The sequence below is a fragment of the Triticum urartu genome, chromosome 7A (genome assembly GCF_056163025.1).
Source record: "Triticum urartu cultivar PI428250 chromosome 7A, HENAU_Tu73, whole genome shotgun sequence".
Taxonomy (NCBI): domain Eukaryota; kingdom Viridiplantae; phylum Streptophyta; class Magnoliopsida; order Poales; family Poaceae; genus Triticum; species Triticum urartu.
The window spans coordinates 745,240,452-745,254,942 of record NC_141879.1 but is presented as its reverse complement, the minus strand read 5'-3'; the positions used below and the strand labels follow the sequence as shown (position 1 = coordinate 745,254,942).

Sequence of the window (14,491 nt, the reverse complement as noted above, 5' to 3'; positions counted from 1 at the left end):
TTGAAATCACTCATAGAAAATAGGCCCTTCTTCACTTCTTCGGCAGTGCATGGTGCCATTAGTGAATTATTCATCGCTTCTGAAACCCGCCAGTGGTCTTTATTTAGGACATTGTTATCTGGCAAAACCACCTGTGAGGTAAATAGTTCTTTAAAGTAGCACGTGATGATGTTGTTTAAATCCTCCAACTCTTCCTTCCAAACGCAGGAGTCATCAAGGAGCCTTCTAATACAATTTTGTTTCTTCCGAGCCGTTGTCGCCTTGTGGAAGTAAGACGTGTTACTGTCTCCGTGAAGGAGCCAGATCAGCTCCTCTTGATCAAGCAGACTCTCAATGAGTATTTGTTATTCCTTAAATTTCTGTTGTACCTCACTTGTGAAAGGTCCTGTTCTCCATTACTCCAGTTGCTTCTTCAGTTTCTTAATTATCTTTTTGGGCCCTTTTAGGGTGTCACACGGTCCCAAAGAAATAGATCATCCTTCACTGCTTTTGTTCGAGCCGCAAGGGAGGGCCCCACCCCTGCAAGCTTCGCTCGTTCCCAATCACTACTGATAATCTCATTAACTATTGTTTCACTCTGCCATCTAGCTTCAAACCTCCTTTCACCTCTCGGTTGTTGTCCCATGACCGTAGAAAAATAAGTTGTCTCATGCCGAATTGGTGTCTGATCTGAATGAACATGATCCTCATGGATTAAATCCGCATATATAAGGGAACTTCTCAGCCCATTGTTCATTGCATGAAGTTCTATTGGGCCTTTCTCTGATAACACCTCTATTCCATGTAAATTTATCGCAAATGGTCATCATTTTTTGTAACCCGCAGTCATCCACGCAGTCTCTGAAGTCCTGCATGTATTGTCGCGGTATGGTTTTTCCACCTTCCTTTTCACCAGCAACCATAATTTCATTGAAGTCCCCTATAATCATCCATGGCCCTGTTGCATCATTATGCAGGGTTCTCATATGTGTCCATGATAGGTGCTTCATGTCCCAATTTGCTTCTCCATAAAACCTACTCCCTCCGTTCTTAAATATAAGTATTCTTAGAGATTCCAATGCTGACTACATACGGAACAAAATAAGTGAATATACACTCTAAAATATGTCCATATACATTCTTATATTGTCCTTCTTGAAATGTCTAAGTAGACTTATATTTAGGAATGGATGGAGTATCAAACACCAAGCTACACTATTGCCATCCATGTCAAAAGGATTTAACACCACTTCATTTGACAGATTGAAAAAAGGGCAAGACCTCCCGACCATCCATCACTATCAACAATATGAAAAAAGATCAAAACCTAACTTCACCCTTAACTCAGTTGCCTTAGCTGTATTCGGATGGGATTCAGACAAGAAAATCTCATCCGCTTTCACACACCCTTGAAGATCCAAGAGCTCTTTAACTGCAGTGGGTGAAATCATTGCACTACAGTTCCAATCTCATCCGGTCGGCGGAGACGACAATGAAAGAAAAACTCTCAAACAGTAGAAGCCATCGGAGGATAGCAAACCCTAGTTATAATCCTAGGGGGCGATAGGTCTCGCAGGGAAATCCATTGACAGAACATCAAGCAAGCATCCAACTTTCATTTGCCAATACAATCACCTCGTGCTACAGTTGCATACATAGCCACAGTGCGGAGGGTCAGAAGGAGCAACGGCGACCCCGCAGCCGCCGAAGTGGCGGCCGCCGGCCGCTGACCTAGATCGCCTTGCGCGAGCAGTGGCGGACTTTTACGCCCGATTCCACGATCAGATAAGTCGTTCGTAGAAAGCACTAGTTCCAAAAACGCTGTTATATTTTTAGACGGAATAGTTGCTATCGATCAGATGGATGGATCTGTTTCGGCGGAAACAGCCACCATCGGCCGCGCGTCGGGTTTGTTGCGGCGGCGAGGCCATCGAAAAATGCCTGCGAATTACTTAATTCTCAGTTGCCTAATTTCGGCGGCAGCGTAGTTGTTTATTTATGCCGGCGACGCACACAATGTGCAAGTTTATCTCTTTTTAATTTCGTTTTTTTATAGTCTCCCGATAGCCTCTCAGCCGTACGAGGTGCCCGCTAGATATATAGAGGCCAGTAGCCCACTCTCCCACCACATCCGTAACCTCGACCCCCTTCCTCCACCCCGGCCACAACCATGGCCTCCATCTCCATCCCCATCCCTGACGAGCTTATGGAGGAGATCTTCCTCCGCCTGCCCACCCTGAGTGCGCTCGCCCTCGCCTCTGCCACCTGCACCTCGTTCCGTCGCGTCATCAAAGGCCGCGCCTTCCGCCGCTGCTTCAGCACGCTCCACCGGCCTCCCCTCCTTGGCTTCATGGACGTGGCCGGATTCCAGCCCGCCCAGGCGCCGCACCCCTTTGCCCCGCTCACCGGCGCCCTCGGCCGGTGTGCCGCGGATTTCTCCTTCGTTCCGGCCGTTGTTTCTTCCTCCTCCTGCTACGTCTCGTCCGATGAGGGAGGCCCCCGCTGGCGCCCCCGCGACGTCCGTGATGGCCGTGTCCTCCTTGATTGGAGATCCCTCCAAGCCCCCGTCCTCAACTACTGGAGCTACCCCGAAGAAGGCTACGAAGTAAGCATCCTCATGGATAGTAGAGAGCACGTTGACTTCTACGACTATGGTCTCCGCCTTGCGTGGACCAAACGGGAGTGGTGCAACGCCGCTGACTTTCACCTCGCCGTCTGTGACCCGCTGTCGAGAAGATACGTGCTGCTTCCAACCATACCTGAGGACCTCGCCGCTCAGCCGCAGGATCGCCTATGGGAATTCGAGCCTGTGCTTGCTCCCAACACCAGTGATGACAGCGAGGAGGAGCCCTTCAAGGTGATATGCATAGCAAGATACCGGACAAAGCTCGTCCTCTTTGTCTTCCGGTCCACAACTATGCAATGGTGTGTGGTCGAGTCCCCTGTCTTCCCTTCTTTCGACGACATGTCCTGTTTTGATTGTGTACGCGGCTGCTTCTACTGGACACAGCCTTGGTGTTGGAGTGACCATTTGATGGTGCTGGACATACGCACTCTGAGGTTTTCAACTATCAATTTTCTCACTGGCTACCATCTGCAGCTCACAGATACTGACCCCATCTTTGATAATCGGCGTCCAAATGCACTTGTTGTGGGTAGGGAAGGAGCCATTGAGATGTTTTCTCTTGTCTGTCAACACGGGACCTTTGCTCTCCACCATACCTCTCTGCAGAATAATTCAGATGAATGGGAGCTGAAGAAGATCATACAGCTGCCTGGGCAGTATTATGACTATTCTGTTTCCACAGTGGGTGCAGCCCAAGGATTCTTGTTCTTCCAATGCGCTCCGGACGGCATTCACATAGAGAATGTGGATTGTTATTCAATGGACGTCAAGACGTATGAAATTACCAAAGTTTGTACAAAGATGGACGACTTCTTAAATCTCAAACGTGCTCTCCCCTACTTTAGCTTCCCACCGTTGTTATCGGAACCAACTATTTGATCGACTGGTAAGGCTAATTATTATATTTTATGTTGCCATTGGTTTCATGCTCTGCTTGCTCTACTCGCATGATTATATAGAAAGTTTATTGTTGTTCTATTGGTCTTGACTACCTTGTCAAACTAGCTATGAGAGGTAGCAAATTCATGGTTTGTCTCTGCACGCCTGTTCCGTTGGAAAGCTATTCTTTGTTGCCCATTCCTTAGGATAGAAATTGGCTTTCGTGCTGGCATCTTCATATAGTACATCTTTAGTCATCATACTTTGCACTTACACATCATCCATCCAATTGAACGATGATGTTCAAAACAAGAATGTTGCATAACCAGTAAGCTGATGTTTGAAGGCCTTGAATATTCTATTTATGAGTACCCTGTATTTACCATGTTAGTTACGTTTTCAAGAACATAGGAGTCACCGCTATGGCCTGCTAATTTTTATGTGTATTGCTTCCAAACAACAATAAAAGATGACTCTGGGATTTTTGGGGAGCATGAATAAGCAGCTTGTGCGCCTTTATTCTTAAGCTGCTGCAGTTTGGCATATGCCACCTTACTAGAACGTTTTTATTGCATGTACCGCAGTTGCTTCAAAAACAAATTAACTAAATATATGTATGCAGAGCTGCTAGCCTTGGACCATACATCTGGAGTTGAATAGAGCGTGATCAAATTGGTGCCTGTTATTATTATCAGAAATGTATGTCATTAAGACACATGTATGTATGTATGCAAGCATGGTATCCCCCCTCCTCTTCCTTCCTTTTATCCATGATGTTAGTCCAGATGGTCAATCAGTAACTGAGAGTAGTAGCTTTGTTCTGCATGAAATGAATGAGTTAATTTTGTAATGAAGGTACTTCTGATAAGTTCATATAGAATTCCTGCCAAATTGTGGATGAGCTGCTGTGGTTTAGTTTCTTGAGCACTGAGCATGAATTTTTATCTTTGGCACTGAGCATGGGTGTTTTCCTGACTACTGATGATGGATGTTTCCATAGAACCTGATGCATACAAACAGACTCTTCAAACCTGATGCGTGCAAACATCAACTTACTCATCAAACTTCAATTCAGAGCTTCAGCTTTCTCACATAAATGTACTCAAATTTGAGTTGAGAACATCAGGTCCTTTACCATCAAACTTCAGAGCATTCTCACATAAATGTACAGAAATTGCAGAAAGATTCTTTTCCTGTTTAAAAGGCTGTAAACAGGAGCCATAAAAGCGAAAATTGCCTTTGGAGCTCGGCCTCCTTGGAGGCCTCTAAATTCAAATTTCAAATTTCATCAAAATTCATATTTTTACATTCCAAAAAATTCTCAAAAAATACAGATATACATGAAGGCATAACACACATGTGTGTAAATTTTCAGTGTAAAATACGTTGAAATGAGGGCTGTGCAAAAATAACAAATCTGGAGCTTTTTAACACATGATACTATTCATCCTCCCAGGCCATGAATTTGTCTTTGTTGTACAGGTTGCATTTCAAAGTATTTCATCCTAAACTTTTACATACATACACATAACATCCTTGTTTACATGCACAAATTTTGTCAGATTGTGAAACCAAAATGTTTGAATTTTATTTTTTTCAAAAAAAGGCCTCCATGGAAGCCGAGAGTCAAACGTCCATTCTCCCATAAAAGCTACAACACACCCACAAAATTGCCTACTCTTCTAGCACCAGAGTGAACCAAATTCCAAAAACTTTCTTACTAGCAAACTGTCAGTGTAGAAAAGAGCATGGTCTCTGCGTTTTACAGCCCAAATTCAATAAAAACTACTTTGAGTTTTTGACCCATCAATAAAACCCAATATGGTATGCCACACAGCCTAAGCTGGCAAAGCAAAGTGATTCAGAGTCCTGCGAGCGCCTATGTGGCAGTTTCAGTAGCAGGCTGTGACTGGAATGCACGGGCCCGAGCTGCTGCCACCCGGTCCAACACCCTGAGCCGATTAGTCTCCATGCGGGCCTTCTGCTTCTCTGGCTTACATACACCCCTTGCCCCCTCCATCTTGATACTCTCTACCTCTCTTGAGGCGAGGAATGTCCAGGGCCTACCTCACAAGATGTGATTCCAGGTTCCTGTTGTGTGCCATCAACACACATCATCATAGATTCGAAAAAATATTCATACTAACCTAAAGAGTGTAGAGGCGCACCTTAAATAAACAATACTAGTAGATCATTCACAGCTTCTGTTAACTTTCATGGATGAGATGATTCTCATCGAACTTAAGTTTGTGTTTACTTAGAGCTAACAACAACTATGTCAGGGTCATCAAGGTATAGTATGAACTTCCATCAGCTGTCTTTTTGTAGATTCCGTTCAGCAATTCCACTTGCATGGGTTCCATATTATTATTTTCCACCGCTGGTGGATCTATATCTTGCACTGACTCCATGCCATGATTGTCAGTCACTCGAGGTTCAGTCCCCAGGATTGTGTCTCCATCTGCAACAGATAACGAACAATTGCTATCATTTGAATGTATGAAATACAGGTTAAGGATCCAGGAAAGTGCACTACTAAACTAAAAGCCTAACGTGTGACCGTGTGACCGTCTAAAAAACTCTAATGAAAAACTCTTCAATGCTACCTAACGTGTGATCGTCTTCGGCATGTTGGACTATTTGTACAAGAGGGTACAAAAGACGAAATAAAAAGAATGACTATCCGCACGTGACATGTTTTACTGCTTGTACAATCTCTTATATTTAATGGATTAGAAACCATTGATTAGAGAAAGTGTGTTTGAGTATACCAAGAAAGGAATGAGGGCTCAAAGGCCATTGCTATTTTTCCAATCAGGTGCACTTAAAGACACTTTTGCTTTCAAACTGATTGAGGTCTATAGAAATAATATTATGTGTTTAAACTACTACATCCTGTACAAAAGATCGTAGGTTATTTATATAAACAAACTTCTAATGATTAAATTTTTATGATTTTTAATTTCTATATAAATAAAAATATATCTAAAAGACAATGAAATCTAGCACATCTGAAATTACCAGAGTTCGTACATTCAAGCATTAACTCACAATTAGAGTAATAAAGGGGACTTCTTCCTTGTCATCTTATGGTGTCACATGAGGCATGCCTAAATTAAGTGCACCGTTTATAATATTTGTAGTCCAACTAAAAATTAGGATTCCGGTTGCATGTTTTCATGTTGTGATAGATGCAATCCTCCCCATGGAACTAGTTCCTAATTAGATATCTCTTAATTCTTAATTTGTGTTTTTGTTCTAATAATCAATAAAAAAATACAATGTGATATACATATTTTTCCATGGATAGCTACACATACTTGAAATTGAAAACAATGCATTACATTATATGTGTTTTTTGTCTTCATATGCATCATTACCTCGTACAGGTTCTAGTTAGTATGGTGTTATTTCCATGTAAGTGCTAGTATAGATCATCGCAAAATAGGCATGCTAGTGTACAATTTTCTTTGCAAGCACTCTTAGGTGTGTTTTTTGTAGAATCAAGATTTTATTTCTCAGATAATCGAAAGGTCATTTACAAGGGAGTATGAAATAAAATAAGGGAAAGTAGTGCCCCAAAATTTAGAAGTTCTTTCACTAAAGGATTTCTTTGCTGAACTATTAGCAACTTCATTTGCTGCTCGCAGATGGTGGGTGTACGAGATCTTCGCAAAATCCATCCCTATCTCCTTACATTTGATCATAGTTGCCACATCCAAGCCCACATAATGTTCAGCTTCTTGCTCTGCCTCTGCTGCAAAACTGCAATCTGTTTCGATATCAACCTGATTGCACCCAATTTTTCCTGCTAGGTATAACCCATTCCTTATTGTTGTGATCTTGCTGAATCAACACGGCTGGTTTGTGGGAGAAACCAAGTTATTGCAGCTATGAAATTTCCTCTTCCATCACGGGCAACAACACCTGTCGCACCCGGCAGTGTTTCATATTGGAAAGCTGCATCTACATTGATCTTGATGACATCACGGCATGGCTTCTTCCACATTTGATCTTACTTCCTTGTCGGCTGCTTTGATGAGTAAGCTCTAATGTAGTTCGTCGGAAGGACTTTAACTGAGACTGCAGATCTGTCCAGGTTTTGGATAGTTTCCCCTTTCACATATTGACGGCGTTGCCAGCAAATATACCATGATGCTACCATCACTAGCTCAGCCATTTGCAAGCTCTCATGGACTAAACAATCCGTGCCAAAAATCTCCAACGTTACAGACCCTGAATGATCCTCTTGTACTGTGTTTGCTATGATTTCATGTAGTCCCATTAGTAGAAAAAGGGTCAAATGTGAAGCACATTAGTGCCGGTTTGAATTTGAGCCAGCACTAATGTGTGCATTAGTGCCGGTTACAACGGCTAGCCGGCCGCTCTCATTAGTACCGGTTCGTGGCGAACCTTTAGCACCAGTTCGTGCCACGAACCGGTACTAAAGTGAGTGGTGGCAGGATGTTGTCAGTCCGGGGCCCCTCCAGCACCTTTAGTACCGGGTCGTATCACGAACTGGTACTAAAGGTCGTCCTACATAGACCCTTCGTCCACCCGAGCTCGCTCTGTTCTTCCCCTTTCCCCTCTCCTCTCTGTTCCTTTCCCTCTTCCTCTCAAGCTCATCACACATTTTGCCCAAAATTTGTCAAGATTTGACGGCCCCCATCCATTCAAATGATCACAAAGGTTAGCAACTTTGTCCTTTCATCTCTCATTGCTAGATTAGCTCGTGCAATGCTTTATATAGTGATTGATTTTTGAGTTTAGTAATTTGGGAGGAATTATATATATGTGCTAGTATTTGATTTATATGCAATTTGAGGTCAAAAATAACACTTAGTTTGCATATGTAGGTGTGGTTTACTTAGTGCCTTCTAAATCTCCGTCGTAACCACCGTCGATCGCCCGCAACGTCCCGTCGCCAGCACCACCTTGTGGTGAGCCTCTTGTTCATGAAGTTTTATATAAAAAATTGATGTTTGTGTGATTTGGATATATAGTTACTCGTATAATTATCTTACCCATACGTTGTTTGTTATACATAGTGCCATGGTTTTGATATCCGTCCCCGTCGGCCCTCGTCCGGGTTATGATTCGGATGTGGTATATTCTCTTTTAAAACTATTCATTGCATTTCGTGTTTATGACAAATTATGCCCATCAAGTTGACATAGATATTTGTATGTAGGAGGTAGTTGAACCGGAAATTCCAACCGACCCTATTGTCGAGAGGTTAAATTTGGTTGAAAGAGAAAACGAGGATTTGAAGGAAAAATTGAAAAGAATTGAGGGGGAGAAGATGGAATTGGAGTTGCATGTTGCCGATGTCGTCGATGATCACAAGATTAAGATGGAGAAAATGTGCTCGAAGATTATAAAGATTAGAAAATATGCCATTCATAGTGAGGCTTGGTATCATTATGTTGTTGGATCAATTGTAACCTTAGTTGCGATCTTGATCGCATTTGTTGTTGCATTTAAATTCTTTAGCTAGAGAGTTATTTGTTTGTTGCATTTAAGTGTTGTATGATCTTTATGTATGAACTTTATGTATTGTATTAATTTGGAGTTTTTGGTGCTGTGTATTGAAGATGAGCCGACAATGGATGTACGATGACCGATGCTCTCCCGAGTTCATTAATGGCGTGTGTACTTTTCTGCTTGCGGCTGAGGCAAACAAGCGGATGGATGGTTTTATGCCTTGTCCATGTGCTGGCTATAAGAATGGTCACAATTACTCTACGTCAAGAACCATTCACGTCCACCTGTTTGAGTCCGGTTTCATGCCCCACTATAATATTTGGAGCAAGCATGGAGAAAGAGGGGTTACGATGGAAGACAATGAAGAAGAAGAGGACGACGACAGCTATCCTGGCCATGGGTTCCCTGAATACGATGATACAACAATGAGGGAAGAAGCTGAGCCAGTAATGCGGGAAGAAGCTGAGCCGGCAATGCGGGAAGAAGCTGAAGAAGAGGCATCTGATGAGCCCGTTGATGATCTAGGTCGGACCATTGCCGATGCAAAGAGAAACTGCGCAAGTGATTTGGAGAAGAAAAGGTTGCAGCGCATGTTAGAGGATCATAAAAAATTGTTGTACCCGAATTGCGTAGGTGGCAAGAAAAAGTTGGGCACCACACTGGAATTGCTACAATGGAAGACAGAGAATGGTGTATCTGACAAGGGATTTTGAAAGTTGCTGGTAATGATAAAGAATATGCTTCCAAAGGACAACGAATTGCCCGAGAGTATGTACGAAGCAAAGAAGGTTGTCTGCCCTCTAGGGTTAAAGGTGCAGAAGATACATGCATGCCCTAATGATTGCATCCTTTATCGCGGTGAGTACGAGGATTTGAATGCTTGCCCGTTATGCGGTGCATTGCGCTATAAGATCAGTCGCGATGACCCTGGTGATGTCGAGGGCGAGCACCCCAGGAAGAAGATTCCTGCCAAGGTGATGTGGTATGCTCCTATAATACCATGGTTGAAACGTTTGTTCCAAAACAAAGAGCATGCCAAGGCGATGCGATGGCACAGAGAAGACCGTAAGAAAGACGGAAAGTTGAGAGTACCCGCTGACGGGTCGCAGTGGAGAAAAATCGAAAGAAAGTACGGGAAGGAGTTTGCAGATGACGCAAGGAACGTATGGTTTGGTCTAAGCGCAGATTGAAGGAAATATGCCCTAGAGGCAATAATAAAGTTATTATTTATTTCCTTATATCATGATAAAAGTTTATTATTCATGCTAGAATTGTATTAACCGGAAACATAATACATGTGTGAATACATAGACAAACAGAGTGTCACTAGTATGCCTCTACTTGACTAGCTAGTTAATCAAAGATGGTTATGTTTCCTAACCATGGACAGAGAGTTGACATTTGATTAACGGGATCACATCATTAGTTGAATGATCTGATTGACATGACCCATTCCATTAGCTTAGCACCCGATCGTTTAGTATGTTGCTATTGCTTTCTTCATGACTTATACATGTTCCTATGACTATGAGATTATGTAACTCCCGTGTGCCGGAGGAACACTTTGTGTGCTACCAAACGTCACAACGTAACTGGGTGATTGTAAAGGTGCTCTACAGGTGTCTCCAAAGGTACATGTTGGGTTGACGTATTTCGAGATTAGGATTTGTCACTCCGATCGTCGGAGAGGTATCTCTGGGCCCTCTCGGTAATGCAGATCACTTAAGCCTTGCAAGCATTGCAACTAATGAGTTGGTTGCGGGATGATGTATTACGGAACGAGTAAAGAGACTTGCCGGTAACGAGATTGAACTAGTTATTGGATGCCGACGATCGAATCTCGGGCAAGTAACATACCGATGACAAAGGGAACAACGTATGTTGTTATGCGGTCTGACCGATAAAAGATCTTCGTAGAATATGTAGGAACCAATATGAGCATCCAGGTTCCGCTATTGGTTATTGACCGGAGACGTGTCTCGGTCATGTGTACATTATTCTCGAACCCGTAGGGTCCGCACGCTTAAGGTTACGATGACTGTTATATTATGAGTTTATGCATTTTGATGTACCGAAGTTTGTTCGGAGTCCCGGATGTGATCACGGACATGACAAGGAGTCTCGAAATGGTCGAGACATAAAGATTGATATATTGGAAGCCTATGTTTGGATATCGGAAGTGTTCCGGGCGAAATCGGGATTTTACCGGAGTACCGGGAGGTTACCGGAACCCCCCCGGGAGCTATATGGGCCTTAGTGGGCCTTAGTGGAAGAAGAGGAGAGGCGGCCAGGGCTGGGCCGCGTGCCCCTCCCCCCTAGTCCGAATAGGACAAGGAGCAAGGGGGCCGGCCCCCCTCCTTCTCTCTCTCTCTCTCTCTCTCTCTCTCTCTCTCTCTCTCTCTCTCTCTCTCTCTCTTTTCCACCTCACGAATCCTATTCCAACTAGTATTGGGGGGAAGTCCTACTCCCGGAGGGAGTAGGACTCCTCCTGGCGCGCCCTATGATGGCCGGCCGGCCTCCCACTCTTGAACCTTTATATACGGAGGCAGGGGCACCCCTAGAGACACAAGTTGATCCACGTGATCATATTCTTAGCCGTGTGCGGCGCCCCCTTCCACCATAGTCCTCGATAATATTGTAGCGGTGCTTAGGTGAAGCCCTGTGATAGTAGTACATCAAGATCGTCACCACGCCGTCGTGCTGACGGAACTCTTCCCCGACACTTTGCTGGATCGGAGTCCGGGGATCGTCATCGAGCTGAACGTGTGCTAGAACTCGGAGGTGCCGTAGTTTCAGTGCTTGATCGGTCGGGCCGTGGAGACGTACGACTACATCAAACAAACGCTTCCGTTGTCGATCTACAAGGGTACGTAGATCATACTCTCCCCTCTCATTGTTATGCATCACCATGATCTTGCGTGTGCGTAGGAATTTTTTTGAAATTACTACGTTCCCCAACAATGGCATCCGAGCCTAGGTTTTATGTGTTGATGTTATATGCACGAGTAGAACACAAGTGAGTTGTGGGCGATATAAGTCATACTGCTTACCAGCATGTCATACTTTGGTTCGGCGGTATTGTTGGACGAAGCGGCCCGGACCGACATTATGCGTACGCTTACGCGAGACCGGTTCTCCCGACGTGCTTTGCACATAGGTGGCTTGCGGGTGACAGTTTCTCCAACTTTATTTGAACCAAGTGTGGCTACGCCCGGTCCTTGCGAAGGTTAAAACAGCACCAACTTGACAAACTATCGTTGTGGTTTTGATGCGTAGGTAAGATTGGTTCTTGCTTAAGCCCGTAGCAGCCACGTAAAACTTGCAACAACAAAGTAGAGGACGTCTAACTTGTTTTTGCAAGGCATGTTGTGATGTGATATGGTCAAGACATGATGCTAAATTTTATTTTATGAGATGATCATGTTTTGTAACCAAGTTATCGGCAACTGGCAGGAGCCATATGGTTGTCGCTTTATTGTATGCAATGCAATCGCGCTGTAATGCTTTACTTTATCACTAAGCGGTAGCGATAGTCGTGGAAGCATAAGATTGGCGAGACGACAACGATGCTACGATGGAGATCAAGGTGTCGCGCCGGTGACGATGGTGATCATGGCAGTGCTTCGGAGATGGAGATCACAGGCACAAGATGATGATGGCCATATCATATCACTTATATTGATTGCATGTGATGTTTATCTTTTATGCATCTTATCTTGCTTTGATTGACGGTAGCATTATAAGATGATCTCTCAAAAAATTATCAAGATAAAAGTGTTCTCCCTGAGTATGCACCGTTGCCAAAGTTCGTCGTGCCCAGACACCACGTGATGATTGGGTGTGATAAGCTCTACGTCCATCTACAACGGGTGCAAGCCAGTTTTGCACACGCAGAATACTCAGGTTAAACTTGACGAGCCTAGCATATGCAGATATGGCCTCGGAACACTAAGATCGAAAGATCGAGCATGAATCATATAGTAGATATGATCAACATAGCGATGTTCACCATTGAAAACTACTCCATTTCATGTGATGATCGGTTATGGTTTAGTTGATTTGGATCACGTGATCACTTAGAGGATTAGAGGGATTTCTATCTAAGTGGGAGTTCTTAAGTAATATGATTAAATTGAACTTAAATTTATCATGAACTTAGTACCTGATAGTATCTTGCTTATGTATGTTTGATTGTAGATAGATGGCCCGTGCTGTTGTTCCGTTCAATTATTATGCATTCCTTGAGAAAGCAAAGTTGAAAGATGATGCTAGCAATTACACGGACTGGGTCCGTAACTTGAGGATTATCCTCATTGCTGCACAGAAGAATTACGTCATGGAAGCACCGCTGGGTGCCAGGCCTGCTGCTGGAGCAACACCAGATGTTATGATCGTCTGGCAGAGCAAAGCTGATGACTACTCGATAGTTCAGTGTGCCATGCTTTACGGCTTAGAATCGGGACTTCAACGACGTTTTGAACGTCATGGAGCATATGAGATGTTCCAGGAGTTGAAGTTAATATTTTAAGCAAATGCCCGGATTGAGAGATATGAAGTCTCCAATAAGTTTTATAGCTGCAAGATGGAGGAGAACAGTTCTGTCAGTGAGCATATACTCAAAATGTATGGGTATAATAATCACTTGAATCTGATGGGAGTTAATCTTCCAGATGATTGCGTCATTGACAGAATTCTCCAATGACTGCCACCAAGCTACAAGAGCTTCGTGATGAACTATAATATGCAAGGGATGAATAAGACTATTCCCGAGCTCTTCGCAATGCTGAAAGCTGCGGAGGTAGAAATCAAAAAGGAGCATCAAGTGTTGATGGTCAACAAGACCACTAGTTTCAAGAAAAAGGGCAAAGGGAAGAAGAAGGGGAACTTCAAGAAGAACAACAAGCAAGTTGCTGCTCAAGAGAAGAAACCCAAGTTTGGACCTAAGCCTGAAACTGAGTGCTTCTACTGCAAGCAGACTGGTCTTTGGCGGATAAGAAGGATGGCAAGGTGAACAAAGGTATATGTGATATACATGTTATTGATGTGTACCTTACTAGAGCTCGCAGTAGCACCTGGGTATTTGATACTGGTTCTGTTGCTAATATTTGCAACTCAAAACAGGGACTACGGATTAAGCGAACACTGGCAAAGGACGAGGTGACGATGCGCGTAGGAAATGGTTCTAAAGTCGATGTGATCGCGGTCGGCACGCTACCTCTACATCTACCTTCGGGATTAGTATTAGACCTAAATAATTGTTATTTGGTGCCAGCGTTGAGCATGAACATTATATCTGGATCTTGTTTAATGCGAGACGGTTATTCATTTAAATCAGAGAATAATAGTTGTTCTATTTATATGAGTAATATCTTTTATGGTCATGCACCTTTGAAGAGTGGTCTATTTTTGATGAATCTCGATATTAGTAACACACATATTCATAATGTTGAAGCCAAAAGATGCAGAGTTGATAATGATAGTGCAACTTATTTGTGGCATTGCCGTTTAGGTCATATCGGTATA

General features: G+C 43.5%; 1 protein-coding gene across 2 annotated transcripts; it reads left to right on the top strand.

Annotated features, from left to right (window-relative positions):
* Positions 1-2,149: 2,149 nt before the first annotated feature.
* LOC125519593 (uncharacterized) lies at positions 2,150-3,484 on the top strand. Of its 2 annotated transcripts, XM_087536426.1 has the most exons (2): positions 2,150-2,541; positions 2,650-3,484. In XM_087536426.1, exons 1-2 carry the CDS (start codon positions 2,150-2,152, stop codon positions 3,482-3,484), a joined length of 1,227 nt encoding a protein of 408 aa, XP_087392552.1. The 2 variants fall into 2 exon arrangements, with proteins under 2 accessions (XP_087392552.1, XP_048540299.2); XM_048684342.2 differs by having other exon boundaries at positions 2,150-3,484.
* Positions 3,485-14,491: the final 11,007 nt, after the last annotated feature.